The sequence below is a fragment of the Gymnoscopelus braueri genome (assembly GCF_963280865.1).
Source record: "Gymnoscopelus braueri genome assembly, chromosome: 4".
Lineage (NCBI taxonomy): Eukaryota > Metazoa > Chordata > Actinopteri > Myctophiformes > Myctophidae > Gymnoscopelus > Gymnoscopelus braueri.
Window position 1 is genome coordinate 45730549 of NC_137605.1, and position 15881 is coordinate 45746429.

At 42.5% G+C, this 15881-nt stretch overlaps 1 protein-coding gene across 16 annotated transcripts in view; it reads right to left on the bottom strand.

Annotated features, from left to right (window-relative positions):
- The window catches only part of plecb (plectin b), a 144309-nt gene that overhangs the window by 65529 nt on the left and 62899 nt on the right, over positions 1-15881 (bottom strand). For 2 of the 16 annotated variants that reach the window (XM_080426585.1, XM_080426583.1), the window contains exon 1: positions 10505-10635. The exons of 12 other annotated variants lie outside the window; for them this stretch is intronic. In XM_080426585.1, coding sequence (XP_080282711.1) covers positions 10505-10520 — 16 coding nt within the window. In that variant the 5' untranslated portion in view covers positions 10521-10635. Of the gene's footprint in view, positions 1-2336; positions 2529-10504; positions 10636-15881 lie in introns of those variants that run through there. 2 more of the 16 variants (XM_080426592.1, XM_080426591.1) reach the window with 2 other exon arrangements.

Here is a 15881-nt window from a genome sequence, read left to right on the forward strand (position 1 = left end):
CAGTTTTGCCAGATTTTGTGAGAGAAATAAGCAACCAGGTCTAGGAAAACAAGCCCAAAAGAAGCGACTATAGGCCACGTGGGCCTTTAAAACCTATATACTGTATACATCGGCTATTTGAAAATAGCCAATCTACAAGCTCACGCCGTGGCGTGTTGTGAACAATTGTAGATCTGCGATTGTCAAAAGAGTCTTGGGAAGGAAAAACAAATTGGAACATTTTAACAACACAGATCTGGTACGGGGGGGGGGACAAATACATATTAATCTGGGGGTCCTTGACATGAAAATGTTTAAGAACCACTGGTTTATAAACATTAGGAAACAAGCCTAAATAATCAACTACACTTTAGAAACAAGACCAAAAAACTCAACCACCAATATTTACAGCCCAAAGTTGCTTATAATAAGCGGACATGGCAACACTGGGCACTGCTGTAAAGTGATAGCACAGCAAAACAGAACTGTCACAAAAAAATGTCACACAAAAGCTACCTCCTTTTAAACATTTGGGGTTAAAAATAAATAAATAAAAGCTGTGATATTCAACCTTGCTAGTTGCTTGCCTCAAATGTACTGGCCTGTTCTGAAGAGATACATACAAGTCCAAATTATGAACAAAACATTAAGATATTATTGTGTTAAGAAAGTATGCAACACACATAACAATGGCCCAGTTCATGCAAAGGAGTCACTGGATGTCTGAGCTAAGAATAATCACAGGGATGGCTGGCAGTGTCCCCAGACTGACACACTGGCCACCATCACCCACATGGAGCTACGGCCAGGCTGCAGGTTTTAGATGCTCCGAGTAAGAGCTGAAGTTGAATCCGTAAACCCAATTTAACCCCTCTGGATTAGCTCCGACAGCTGAGTTTTAAAATAGCTAATTGAGCCACAAACAGCCCCACAAGCCTCTACGGAATGTCCCACATCTGGGACTTCACCATTGTGTCTCGCTCGACTTTCATTTGGCTGCAATGCAAATGCATTTGGAGTGGTTTTGATGCCAAGTTGATCCCGACCTCTGTGACACAGAAAACTAAATCTGACACCCAACCTCCCTCTACGGGTGAGCTTGTCAAACTGCAGCTACACGGGTCTTAAAGGTGCTTGTATTTTTCCCTCAAGAAATTCATAGAGCCATTGAAGATACCAGCATTTATTACCTTTTGCATAGGCTTCCCATTCCCCCTAGAGTTCCATTCAAATCTAAGTTCCGTTAAAATCCCCGTTCCATATGGTCTTTTTCATGAGTTTGAAAGGACTGCGTAAATGTGGAAAAAGGGGAACTTGAGAAGCGTTGCTGTAGCAACGTCCCGAAACACACAGTAGCTGGTGTGACGGGAGCAGGGTTAGTCCTCTCTTACTCATAACAGTATTTTTAGACACAGAGCCATTGGAGTCTCTCATGAATCACAGACTTCATGAGGAAAGGAAGACACAGAAGTCACCACCAACACCACACCAACTATGCTTATTTCTTTCTAAAAGGGAGACAATAGGGCATTATCATTTCTGACCACTAGGTTGTGCCAAAGCACAAGCAAGTCCAGGTGGTGTGTTTAGCTTGGAACTGAAATGAGACTATACTGTATATTCCTTGCAATAGACAATAACTACAGTAGGAACATGTTGCATTGTTGAAAGATTCCATTATGAATTACAAAATGTACTGTAGATAGAATGTAATGGACCAAAAAATGTCATGTAATTTGTCTGCACCTTTATATATATATTGTGTGTCATGAGCAATTAAGGCAATTAAAGTGTAAAGGGTTAAAGGGTGACAGTAGATTGTGAACTCCTAAATAGCTCCTAAAGTCAATAAAACCCTGCCAATTGCTCACTACCTTCACTATACACATATTTGTAAGTTTAGCAAGTTAAGGCCAAGACATTAATTCATATCTGTTTAGTTACTCAGTAACAGCAGGTCAATATTGTTCACTCTGACTTGACAAATATAGCGCCATATACATTTTACACTAACCTATCCACTTCTATTTGAGATACTGCTTTAGTATCTTCAGACAGCAACTGGTGTAGTTAATTATAAGAAGATAGTAACATAGTATGAATAATTACTGCTGAGAACAAGTTGCTCAGTGTACAAAACACAACCTATAATAGTCTATCTGGCATAATGGTTGGATAAAAGATAAATAAATAAGAGATTAACTATCAATTCAAGTGAACAGTGAGAACAAAATCTAATAATAAATCGCAACGTTACGTGAGAGGCATTGCCTGTATAGAGTAGGCTGTACTACTGTGTCTCACTCCCATTGTGTGTGCTGTGTAACTCCTCCCCATATCCATATTGGTCAACTCACCTACACAACACATTTTACTATACAAATATCTGCTTCGTTCTGCATAGCTTATCTCATGGAGATAGTCCTGCCGCTCATATGTCATTCCAAAAGTACGCGCGGCATACATCCACATATCGGCAGAAGCATCAGGTATTTCTGCGCCCGCCATTATTCCCTGTGGGAACTCGAGCAACAGGTCCTTTTAAGATGATCGTGGTGGTAGTCCCATAGTCCCCCGGAGCACATGTGTGCAACTGACAACATGTGCCAGCTGGTCCCGAGCCATGAAAAAAACACTAAAGAAAAAGACACACCACTTTTTCGCAGGTGACAGTTGCGTGGAAGCCCTGCCCTTCCATGTAAAATCACCACACCTGCCTGTGTGATCACAGCAACCTGACCTTAAACTATAGTTATTGTGCTCCTAGGGCATGGAAAGCATTCAAGAGACCTTCAAATTGGATGCCGTAATCCCATTGTGAAAATTCTAACAAAGGATTTTGAAGTTGAGGCCTGTTTGTTTATGTTTTAAATAATGTTGCCAAAATCATTATCAGATATGCTAATTGTACTGATATATGCTGTTTTTTGTATCATAGTTTCACAGATGTGATTTATTTATTTTCAATAATATTGTTGCTTAGGCAAATTCATCATGAACAAAAGAAAGATAAAAGAAACGATTGCATTTGTGGGTATTGCTCAAGTGTGAGCATTTGGCTAATTAATACACAAGTTGACAAAGAGGTGAGACATTTGACAGGACTTCTTAGTGTGTGATTACAGTGTGTTTAGTGAGCCCTGAAGAAATCCACATAAAACCAACAAAGTACCATGATTGAATGTTTTACCCCCCCCCCCCCCTTCCCCCCAAAAAATGAATAATAATTGCTATCGCCATACAGTAGTTTTCAGTGTTACCGTGTAACCTGGAAAATCACTGAAGGATAAACAAACAACAGTAAACAATCCATCACCTAGCAATACATGTAATAACACACTGTTATTTCAGTGCTGATTTATAATCTAGCCAATGGAATGGCCTACGTGGGCGGTCAGCCTGTCCCACACTGACCAACGCCAGTCAACTTTAGGAGGTGAAACTTTATGACAGGTCACTACAGGTCACTCACAGCTGAACAGAACCTAGGTCACATTTAAAAGGGACAGTGACCTGAATATTCAGTCTACTCCTTTTACAGAAGACTGACCTCTGTCCTGGATTCCACTAGACGAGGCTTTGGGTCGCGTCAGGTTTAAACTGCTCAGCTGGTAGCAGCATGCTTTGTTTCATTAATACTTGCCTGTAAAGTTAAATTGGTTGTAACTGTAATTGTATTCTTGCTCTGTAAAACACTTTGAGCTGCATTTCATGTCATGAAAGGTGCTATACAAATAAAGTTTATTATTATTATTATAAAAAATTGACATAGGCTCTTAGAGCTTTATAATGTTATTACCGATACCGACCAACAGTTTGTGAACTGTACTTGTAAGGGAACATATAATTAAGCCCTTTCAGTCATAAGAATGTACACTTCAGAGAGATAGAAAGGATGAAAGGGTAGTATCCATTTACAGTAGGAAGATTCTCATTAGATCTCAGTAGAATAAAGGTACACCTTTATCATCCACTTGAATCCTAGCGTCCCTATTCTTTCTGGGCTAACATTCCGCGAAAATAGCAAATCTACAAGCTCACAACATAATTGTGAGCTTGTTAGGGGTTAAGTGTTGCTCAGGGACACTTCCGGCACATATACTGGGCAGGCCGGGGGGGAAAACCGGTGATCTTCTGATTACGGCCTCTCTACCCCCTCAGCTACTGCTGTCCCTGGGTTTACCGAAACCCCAGTGGTCACAGACTGAGAAATAGCAACAGCTACACGAAACACATGGTGCATGCAAAGTAAACAGTGTTGATGTCAGCGCAGTGGACCAAGGGACCAAGGGGGGCACTGAGAAATCCCCAGATGGGTTCAAGAGGTCTATAAATAAACCTCCATTATAGGACCGGATGTGTTTCTATGGGCCCAGAGGCCAGAAAAAGCCAACAATCTCAACCACAAACGCAGCAGATACCGTATATGCTCCCCCCTGGGTCCCCAATGCACTCCTGGTGCATGTGTTCACTGTTTATTTTGAAATTCTGGAGCTTTCTGTTATGTCTGCCGTGCCAATGCAGCATGGAGGACATGGGTTGTTTCGAATATACGCACAGCTCCTGGCATCATTAACATGACACACTAGTGTATTCGATTGCTGCCCTCCCTCACTGAATGCCTGAATGCCTCCGGAGTAGGAGTGGTGGTTGTTTCCAGGAAGCACACACTACTTTCCAAAGGCCAGGCCCAAACCAGAGCCAGGTTCAAATTGTATCTACTACAGCCCAACAATGCCAATTTTGGAGAGTCCTAGATGACAGATTTGATGTCCCTGCTTGGCACTCATTATCAAGGGTTGGATTGGGGGTAATATAAGTCCCTGCGACATACTAGCGTCATGTCCAAGGGGTGTACTTGTACATCAAGCTGCCTCACGCAACAGAAACAGGAGATAGGCCTCTGCCCCATGGGCCTCATGGCTCAACAAGGCTTACTTAGATGACAGATGACCGATATTAATTAATAATAATAATTTAATTTCTGTTTTCAGCTTCACACAGCCCACAGAGGAGTGCAGGGGGCCAATTATGGGTTAAGTGCCTTGCTCAGGGACACCTTGACACATTGCCAGGGCCAGGAATCGAACCCGGGACAGGCAGGCTCTCCCCATTCAGCTTTGGCTGCCCCTGTTTTGACTAATATTTTGGAAAAGGGTATTTTTATTTATTTAACCACTTATGCTCTATTCAAATATTTTCAAAAATAGCTGACACAAGCTCAAAATGCATAGTGAGCTTGTAGATCTGCTATTTTCTGAAAAATGTCGGTCACACAGGGCTGTGACACTCTACCGTCATCTTTGAGACAACCGGGGAACGATTGTTGAGAGCTGACAACATATGGTCAAATACAATAGGAGCATTGGCCTTTGTAACTCAAACAGGAAGTTGCACTTTAGTGGCAATTTATAAGTGACGTGACACATTCTTTATCTACAAACCTTCTGTGAGGACGATGAGTAAGAATGTGGGCTTGATTTAGCTGAGTAGTGCACCTGTTCAACTTGTGTTGCCTGAGAAAAACTGGATAGGAAAATTCTTCCCCAGCCAGTTATGCAAAGCAATCTAACATGCCATTAAAAGCCTGGCTTTAAAACCCACGCTTTATAATAATACCCTTCAACGAGCATGCGTTTTCAAAGACACGCACAGGAGCTGAGCATATAAAAGAAAATCTGGTATATTTAGCTAGCTTAGCCACAGGGGCAACAACGTGCCATGTATGGCTACCTGGGAAATGGCAAGCAAACACAGATGAAGGGGTCAGAGGTCACTGAGAGAATGCAGAGTGATGCAACTTTTGTGTGCGAAAGAGAGAGTGTTTACAGTTTTACTTGACCACTCCCCTTTTCCTCACAACCTTTTAGCTGACCTCGTTTCTACAGGGTCAAAGGAGTGTGCATGTGTATGTGTCCGTGTTCTCACCTCCGGACCACCAGCGCAACAAAGTACATCTGACTACGTGCTAAGCTCTGACAGTGAGAAGATGGTGAAACCCTGGGGGGCCTAATAGTGTGATCCTGATGCACCTCATTGCGATAACTTTAGCTGAGGTGGTAGTGAGTGAGTGGACGGGGGACAGGGCTGTCATCGTGCTAAAACTGGTGCCAGTGAAAATGGACAGCTGATACAGCTGATACTCAACTGATAGACCTGGTTCGACAGCCACTATGAGGAAGAGCAGCATATCAAGATTCAAGATTCAAGATATCATCAAGGAAAGCCTACATTTAATACTTAAAAGGACCTTATCAGTGGTCTGGAATGTTCAGTCCAATGACTATAACTCATAATACTTGACATTCATTTCTGGACCTTTTCTAAAGCAAAGCGGTTCGTTTAATTTTCAAAGCCATCAAATTCCATTAATTTCAGTTCAGTATGACACAACTTGCTTGAGTACAGTGTAGTTAATCTAACACACTGAATTCCATTCCATAGTGAGCCTACTTTATGTAAAACATTATGTTATCATTGAATTTTAAATGCCAATTGATTTGACAGAATGATCAATGAACTTATTTCAAATTAACTGCGCACTGAGCCAGCACTTTAGCCAACACCGAGTAAATTATTAAGGCAAGTTTGGTAACATTTTAATGCCTTATGGAGAATCATACGCGGAATCTAAAAATAAAGCCATTAAGATCAAAGATCCTATTGCTTTCCCTGGGCATTCGTGTCTCACTGACATGACATGAATCCAGCCTAAACATAAACAGAGAGATCAAAGTGTTACTGTTGAACGGATGGGCACACCTGTGCACTCATCTCTCTGAACTTTTGTCTGACATTTCAGGGTGCGGCAGGTCCTGGTACTGGGACAGTCTCCAACCTGACAGATGCACTGAGCCATCACCTACACACAGTGTTTAATCCTATTAAAGACACACTATACACGCCCTGTCTCAATAATACACAATCACACAAACGCACACACATCAAGACACAGCAAACGAGACTCATTGCTGAGGAAATTCTCCACAACGAGAAACAGCACTCAGCTCCCTCTTTTATGCAACAAAAAAGGGGTTCGGTGGAGGTTTGGGTGTGTGTAAAGGTGGAGAAGAGACCGGCTATGGGTGGGGGGGCTGCCATTCCAGACTGTCACTTTCAGGTCACACAAATGCTAGACAAAGTTGGAGGCCTACTGTGCAGTCTCAGGGTAATGAAGGCTAATCCCTTTGGCAGTCACTTCAATCGCCAGGCAGTAATTGGCATGAGAAACAAGTGGTGGTATCTTCACTGGATACGTCTCTGAGAGGTACAACTAATGAACTGCATGGTTACAATTATGAAGGTGACCTTAGATGCACATGGTTTCAAATCATAAAGATGTGTTAGTGGGTGTTATGTAGGCTAGATATCAAAATATATGATAATACAATATTTAGCCACAAATTTAAGTTGATTTACTGGTATGATACACACCAAAAAATACACGGTTGCATTACTGCCATCTCCAACCACTAGGTTTGTTTGTTTGTTTGAATGAATGAATTAATTAATTAATTAATCAATATTTTCGTGTCTTGTTCCAAGACCCATCCCTTAAGGGGTTATAAGACACCAAAAATATCATTATACTGTGTATCAGCACAAAACTACAGACAGTGCAGGGTCAACCACCAACAGGGCAGAACTGAGAGAGGATATAGAGAGAGAGAGTAGAGGAGGAGAATATTGGCTCAACACAGCTTCCAGTTGATCCACTTCATTCCTTCTCCACCATGGGGACCTAATGTTGAAAGGTCAGTTTTCATCCCATAATGCATCCCGCATCCCTTACCTTGCCCGTTGTTTTTTCTCAAGCGCCAGACTGCGATGAGGGTGATTATGTGCCCCAAAACCACCAGGGCGGGGAGTACGTGTCCTGAGGGGATTGCCGGCATTAGGACCTTGATTACCCGGGGTACAAGATTTGCTCGCGATGACAGGTGGATGGGCATCGGGTGAAAGGGGAGCGAGGTTGGGAGGGCGGGGCAGTAGGACTAGGAAGGGGGCGAGCAAGGAATTTAAAAAGAGGACATGCCATTCGACACCTTTAGAATTCCCCCAGTTTTCTCCACCCTGAGACTATTTACTTGATTTACTGGATTTCCCTGTCTGCTTCTTCTGGACCTTCGTCGCAGAGCCAATCTCATGTCTGCGGTGTTATTTTTGTTCTGTATTGTCCGCCCAACGTACAGAATATCCGTCACGTCTGTGTGATTAAATGTCAGTGTGTCAGAGTGTTAACAGTACACTCCACTCAATGGGCTTGTTAGACTTCATCTTAGCCTATCTAGTCACACTGTTCACGTGGCTCTCTTCAAACACATATGATTGGCACAGCAAATATTCATATTCTGGATTAACCCATTAATAACGGGAAAGTATCTGTGTCATTTTAAACTTTGGCTACTCAAAAATAGCAGCTCATAGCGCATCACTTTGTGCCATGCTATGAGCTTGTAGATCTGCTATTTTTGAAAACAATGACATTTTTTGCAAATCTTTGAATGTATAATTGTTTTAAAGCTAACATTTTTAAATCGAATCTTTGGTTCTTGGGTTCCCTGGAAGAACATATTTTGAGATGGGGGTCCGTCGGTCCACGGCCAAATACTTATCATTTGGCCGTGGACCGAGATGGGGGTCCTTGACATGAAGAGAACCACTGACTCAGAAAACTGTTTGACATTTAGTAGAATCGGCCTCAGATCTTAATGGGTTAACGAAAACATTTCTGAGATTCCACTACTACTCCACCTTCTTTTCCAAGTTTTACTTTCTGAAAAGAGAATGTTGAGGTTCCAGTTCACAACTGATTGTTTCAATAATTATCGCCCTGATGAAGACCTTCCAAGGTCGAAACATGTTGGCAGTTGCCGTTTAATAAATAAAGGCGTTTCCTCCTTTTTACTCCTAAGTGCACGGATCGTCTGTTGTTTTTTTCTCAATTATTTTATGTACTTCTCTGATTCATGTGATCTTGGTATAACAGCTACAGTATAGTTCATGTTTAGTGGGGATTTAGATATTCCGTAATGCTTATGAATTTTATAACTTTTATTCACAGTCTGTCCCAGTAGTCGGAGCTACTGTAGATGAAATTTTTCCACAAAAATTAAAGTGTGGAAAAATAAACTTTCATTTTACTTAATTGTTATGAAGTGTTCTGGCTAACCATGTGTCAAACAGCCCATATAGCCTAATTCATGCCAAACACAAGCACACAATACCGTATGTGAGCCATGTTTGTTTTTGACCTATCCCCAACAACTATGTTAAACATCCATCGCTCTGACGAAATCCTCCCATCCCATCTCTTACTCATCCCCAGATACCTCCTATTAAATCACACTGTGTGATTGCAACATGTACTGAATGTACTGAAATGAATATCTCAAAACTACTAACATCTCAGAGATAGGAAAGTCATCTAGTTTTACTGAACATCATTACGATACACCAGTTGTTCTCAAGTTTTTTGGCTTCAGTATCCTCAGTACCCTCATGATCTCTGAATCCAAGTACTCCCTTTACTAAACATTTTGCTTAGAAAACCACAACTAGCATAATGATGCTATGAATTAATGATAACCCACCTTTTGAAAAATATAACATTACAAATCAGAAATGGAGTGAGAGAGCAATTAGTGCCTCCTAAGCAGATTTAATTTAAACATTGGCCAAAACATTGCAGTAAGTCCAGTTTGATGTCAATGTTCAAAATAAAACAGCATAAAGCAAATAAGTATTTGCTTTCTTTCAGTAACAGTTGTGCTAATCAAGTTTTTTATTTAATTTGGTTGAAACCTTACAGGTCAGGAGGTTTTATCATTAAACATAACAGTAACAGACATTTGTCCATGTTCCACTTTCTCTCATGTAGCTCCTGTAGTACATCCCCGTACCCCTAGGGGTACACGTACCCCCATTTGAGAAACGCTGACACACACAACAAGACTACATGGGTGGCGTGACACTGAGATACCATAACATTATAATGTTTGACCTCACCTCCCACAGAACCCCCACACAACATCAACAACAACAAACAGGCTTTCACAGATGTCCACTGCTTGTGTGAGACAATAACAGGTGGCCCTGTTTTTACAGCTATCGCAAATAGCCAAGACAACCACAGCGAGCCATCACACACACACACACACACACACACACACACACAAACACACACACACACACACACACACACACCCCCGCACATGTCTTTCTTTAAGTCACACCCGCTTGCCGCTGTTGATGCACATGTCTATCATATGTCAGTCTGAATGGAAGGACAGTAGGACACTTCTTAAAGGTAGAGGGTCGGCACCAGGCAGCCTTAGCAACAAATAGGCTAAAGAAACCTTAAAGAAACCCAGCCAACGTTATTCTTAATTTAAGCACAAAGACATTTCACACACTGTGTCTGCCAGAAATCCCTTAGTCAGCAATGATAAAATAAAATAAAAAACAGAGAGCCAGAAGGACGGACAGGCCAAGAGCCACATATAGACATACAATGTAAACCTACCAGGAATGATCTTCATTTAAAAGACGGGAAGGAGAAAAAGAGGAGGCCGTTGAGAGAGCTGAAATGAGGGGGGAATGGAGGGAAAAGAAGAGGCTCCTGTTTGCTCACTCGCCACTGCCCTGTTGCCCCTCTACTTGTCAATGTACTCTATGCTGGCCTAACCGTTTGCTAAGGGAGGGGGTGGGGGGCGGCAGACTGACAAGGGGGCAGGATCCTGGGGGGCTGAGAGGGGTGTGTGGACCGGGGGAGAGGGCTGGTGCTGTATGCGGGTTATAAATATCCACCAGATGATCACACTGTGTCAGAGTTAGCAACTGATGGAAGCTCGCTGGCGGCCACTTGGCTGCACTTCGTCCCTGGAGATTCCCCTAGAAACGCAGGCAAACTCCACCCCCCCTCATTGAGCGATGACGGTGGACGTATTCTGTGAGATTAAGTCACAGGTCTCCACCTGGTCAAGACACCCATCCGAACCACCTGAGAGCACTCCGTAGAGTGAGATAGAGCATGATGACCATATGGCAGAGCCATAATATACTGTCAGCACATACTTAGACTCATCACCTAAGTCCTGCTGTGCCTGAAAGCACATTGAAGCCATACGGTACATAGCTTACTCGTTTGTGTATGAGATTGTGAATTGGATGTCATTAGGGGAAAACCGTTGTAACTGAATCGAAACAGAAATAAATTATAGCAACAGAGGAAGGAAATAAAAAAAAACACATCAGGAATAAGGACTAAGGAATGTTTACTTCATGTGTAACTCTGTAATCTTTCAGCACAAAGAAAGAAACAGGCAATTGGCCTGCTTGGATGTCAGTAGTGGAACTCCTGTTGTGTAGTGAATGATAGATGGGTGGAGGATGTTTTAGCATGGTCTGAGAGGCCCAGACCTCCCTTAATGCTCATCCCCGATTGCTTTTGGAAGCCCAGTAATGGTCTACAGTACATATTCTAACTATAGCACGTTCGAGCTTATGCATATGGCACTGTAAATGACAGTGTTGACATACATGTCATTTCACTGTAATGTTGAAAGTAAGTTCATTCAGTCCCTGGAGAACAGCCAGCTGGCCCTAGTCTCTTCTCCTGGGCCAGCAGGTATGAAATGTGGGCACTGCGTTTGAATGTCTCTCCAGCGTAGGCGGCTATACAATGACACCAAGTGGGGGCTTTCGAGAGGTTCATGGCATACAATCACTAGCTGGCATACTCACATGTCTGCATGAACCCATGACCTACTGTACACAATCCATTCATCTTTCGAGTCTGCCCTTATAGCCCATAAGGTATTCTAAATGTGAACCCCATGAAACAGATTCCTCTGGGCTCACTTATGCCACAGAAACCTAACCTAGGCTCCTAATACGGGAGTGGTTCGGAATACTTCGGATACACAGTAAATCTTCCTGGTCCTGCTCTGCTCCAGTTAATAATCGATCACGAACCGGCAGACAGTGTGTTATCTCCTGAGAAAAGACACCCCACGGGAGGGTCATGGTAAAAGTCAAACACTATATGTTGAGCTTTGAAACAAGTATAAACACACTGCAGAATGTGTGGAAGACGTCAGTGGGGGGCGGGAGTGTGTGCGTTAGGCGTACGCGCACGCGTGTGCGTGTTTCCACTTATAGAAAGCTCACAAAGCAAAACAATCTTCCAGTATGCAACCTTTATTAGTCAACTCCAATAAACCACAAAGCCTCTGTGACGTTAAAAATGCACCATGGGAAATGACTAACATCCCAATCACTCTTGGACAAATCCTCAATATAAGCCACATGTTATCGATCTGTGCGTTGTGCCTACAGTGGGCAGCAGATGGTTCCATGGCTACAGCAGTTTACCCACTCATTCTCTGGCGCTGGCCAGGCAGAGCTCATTAGATTGCACTGGACGGCAATTAAAGCTGCTTCCAGCAGCCTTTTTCCTCTGTGGATGCCAGCGAGAGGCAATACAAACTGGCAGTTAGCACTCCGTTGTTGGAGAGTTATACACAGCTAGGGCTCCGTACACTGTGCACACAGGAAGATCCTCTGTTTTAATTTAACTCTGGCAGTGGACAAATGGACCCGAATAGTGGTCCATTTTACACTGTCAGAGTTAAATTAACACAAAGGATCTTCCTGTATACCCAGAATTATACTTAGAGTGCTGTAGGCAGCTATTTAGGCTTATCAATACTAATTAATTTTTATATTTCTCCATTTCTCTATCCTGACATATCCTCTCATGATGCGTCCAATAGAACTTTAGATGGTACTTCAAAGGTACAGTAGAGTCAGCAGTAAGAGATAGACTTAAGCAGCTAGACTGGTTAACTTTGTTTTGAGCAAAACAGAGGCGAGATTGCCAGCCCCACACAGCAACGCCGGCTAGCTGCCGAGCCACAACACAGGCTATTGATAGAGGGCACAAGTCTAACAGGACTCCGTCCCCTGGTTGTTTTTTTCACCTTGGAAAGGTCAGGCTCGTAATTTAGGCTAACTGATTTGAGACTGGTCTGGGGTGAGTCACGCAAACCAGAAAATAAACAATCACGTTCTGCTGTAATGAAAGGGAGAGTATAGCAAGCATTTGATGAATTACACAAAAATGCACTGGGCATACTTTCAGAGATGGAAATACAGACTGGAGAAACTAAATGGCATGTCTGGGATACAGTATGACTTGCTCTAATAGCCCCTGGTGCCATGTGCGGTGGGTAGACTTTAAATGCCGCTTCAGGCTCATTACAATCTCTACTTGTTGTACTGCTTTTGTTTGAGCACGCACAGCCCGCTTCATTCATCAGTAATCAAATGTCACAGACACAATGTCACAGCCGGCCTTTGTTCATTGGTACAGTAAAAGTCTCCGACAAAGGGGTGTGAGTGTGTCCTTGGAATCTCAGACTTGGGAGCCAGTTTTTCTCGTGAAAAGGAGCTTAGGAGCAATGTTTCAAATGATACCAGTTAATGCGACCAGCTTGACCAAATGCACCTGGTATCCACATGGCTATTACTGATTGATGCCTCATTTGAACAAGATAAACAGACACCAAAGCGCGGTCCTTGGGTGTGGCTGATTCTGGTGACAGCTATTCAATTAGCCAACATACCATGGATGCCCTAGTGACTTAGGTCTCTGCACTAAAAAAGGCTCATCTTGAATATGATTCTGTATAAAATATAGTATTTATTTGATTGACAACATAATAAAACACAGCTACAGCACATTAAGGCCACAAAAATATGAAGTGTTGATAGGAATTTTAGGAATTCAGTGTGGTAATCTCGTCTGTACAGATGGTTATCCAAGCTGGCTGACAATGACTGATAGCAGACAGTAGATGTCAGCAGTGAGTTAGCAAAAATAGTGTGGAGTGGTCATCTGTTGTGATGGCACTGCTGTGTATGTGTGAGCTTAGATTAAAGTGGCGTCTTCATCTAGAGACACACTGTATCTTCCTCATACTTACAGTAATGCGTCCCTTTAAATCTTAGGTTGAGGATGCAGTTAGAATGTGATCATTACATATTATTCATGATGAAGATTAGGCCTTAATTTAGTTTGTTTTTTTATATTTTGGATATTTTAAACAAAACATGATCATATAGTTAATGTATACAGGATGAATTGTATCTTATGATGAGCTGGGCTTGCCGTTTGTGTGGCTTTAGTACCATACTGTATATCTAACATCAGAATGAAGAACTTCTTTCCTGATGACTAACACAGAAAATTGATCCAAGAACAAGGGAGCTAATTAGATCCAGACCTGCAGAACTCTCACGTGTGGAACCAAACAAACACACCCAGAGAACTATGAGCAAACTGTTCCAACTTCCCAAGTCTCCTCTTGCTCACACCCACAACAGACAACGCCCATGTGCGTTGCTCTCTATCCACTCTGTAAAAGACTGCAAAAATCCAAATAACCTTCCAAGTTGTTTTGTGGAAGTTATTAAATGACTCAAGTCCAGTCATAAGACAGTGATTCAGAATCATCATTTGATTCACGCTGTGTAGTGTGTGTGTGTGTGTGTGTGTGTGTGTGTGTGTGTGTGTGTGTGTGTGTGTGTGTGTGTGTGTGTGTGTGTGTGTGTGTGTGTGTGTGTGTGTGTGACAGAAGTGAAACCCAGATATTCATTTCAGCCAATACATGAGTCGGTACATACTAAAATCGTCACCATCATGGACACATTTTTACACAGAGTTAAATTAACACTGACATTTTAGTGTGTGTACCAGAAGCATTTTCTGGACATTCCAGACATTTTCTGTTCTCCAATCCGGGGGAGAGGAGTGTAAAATGCACTGCAGGCAGCCGAGGCAGGTTACGATAATATATCATCTACGCAACCCCCACATCCTAACCAAAACATTGCGTAACATGCGAGGGGGCACACAGACCATTCTCCAGACCAGTCTTATCTTACCCAAGAGAGGGGAGAAAGCCAGGAACATTATCATTGTGCCAAGAACACAGGCTTAATGGAGCAAAGTGGAGAAAGGCTCCCAAAAGCACCACACCCCCCTTCTGTCATTGATTCTCCCCTCGCCTCCACCCCGCAAGTCTATCCCTGTGGGGACCAGGCGAGGCTGCACGCTTCGCACACACGGCTCCACCTTGTTGGAATTACTGAAAGTCTGGATCATCACAGCTGGCAAACACACAAAAGATACCTCTTGAGACTACTGCTGTGACTGAGAGAGAGAGAGAGAGAGAGAGAGAGAGAGAGAGAGAGCTCAAAAAGCTCAGTTAATACCAAAAATAAGCTAGAATTTCTTAACTTTGTTAAAAGTGAGTTTTGAAGTATAAAGTCCTTATTGAGAGATGATTGCTACTAAAGCCCATCAATGTGCTGAGGGATAATACTTAGGGATGTGTGTTGGCATGTTTTGTTTACCATCTATGCTGCGGCATGTTGCCATTTGTGGATAACATACTTTTCACCTGTGGTTGTCTACAAAAGAGGCATCTCAGTCTTGTTGCTTTTGTAAAAGAAATGCATAGCATCTACATTCTACACTAGGGCGTGAGCAACTTCCCTAGTATTACAGTGTCACCAATACCACATGTATCTTCACATACATATGTTAATGGTCACAGCCGTATCTAAAGTGACTCTTACTGTAGTCATCTCACTGAAACTTTTCCCAAAGAGAAACTGTCCCCAGCTCACATCAAAAAATACACTGTACTGTAGGGATGGGCTTTGTGATATGTCACTTCAATCTACTAGAAGTATAATCAAATCCTCCCAGACAATGGTTTGAACGAGAAGTCAAAACAAATCACAGCAAAAATATAGGTGTCAGACTATAAAACACGATAAGCATATGATACCACAATAGGGCAATTAGACACTCGATCAACCTACCCCCCAAA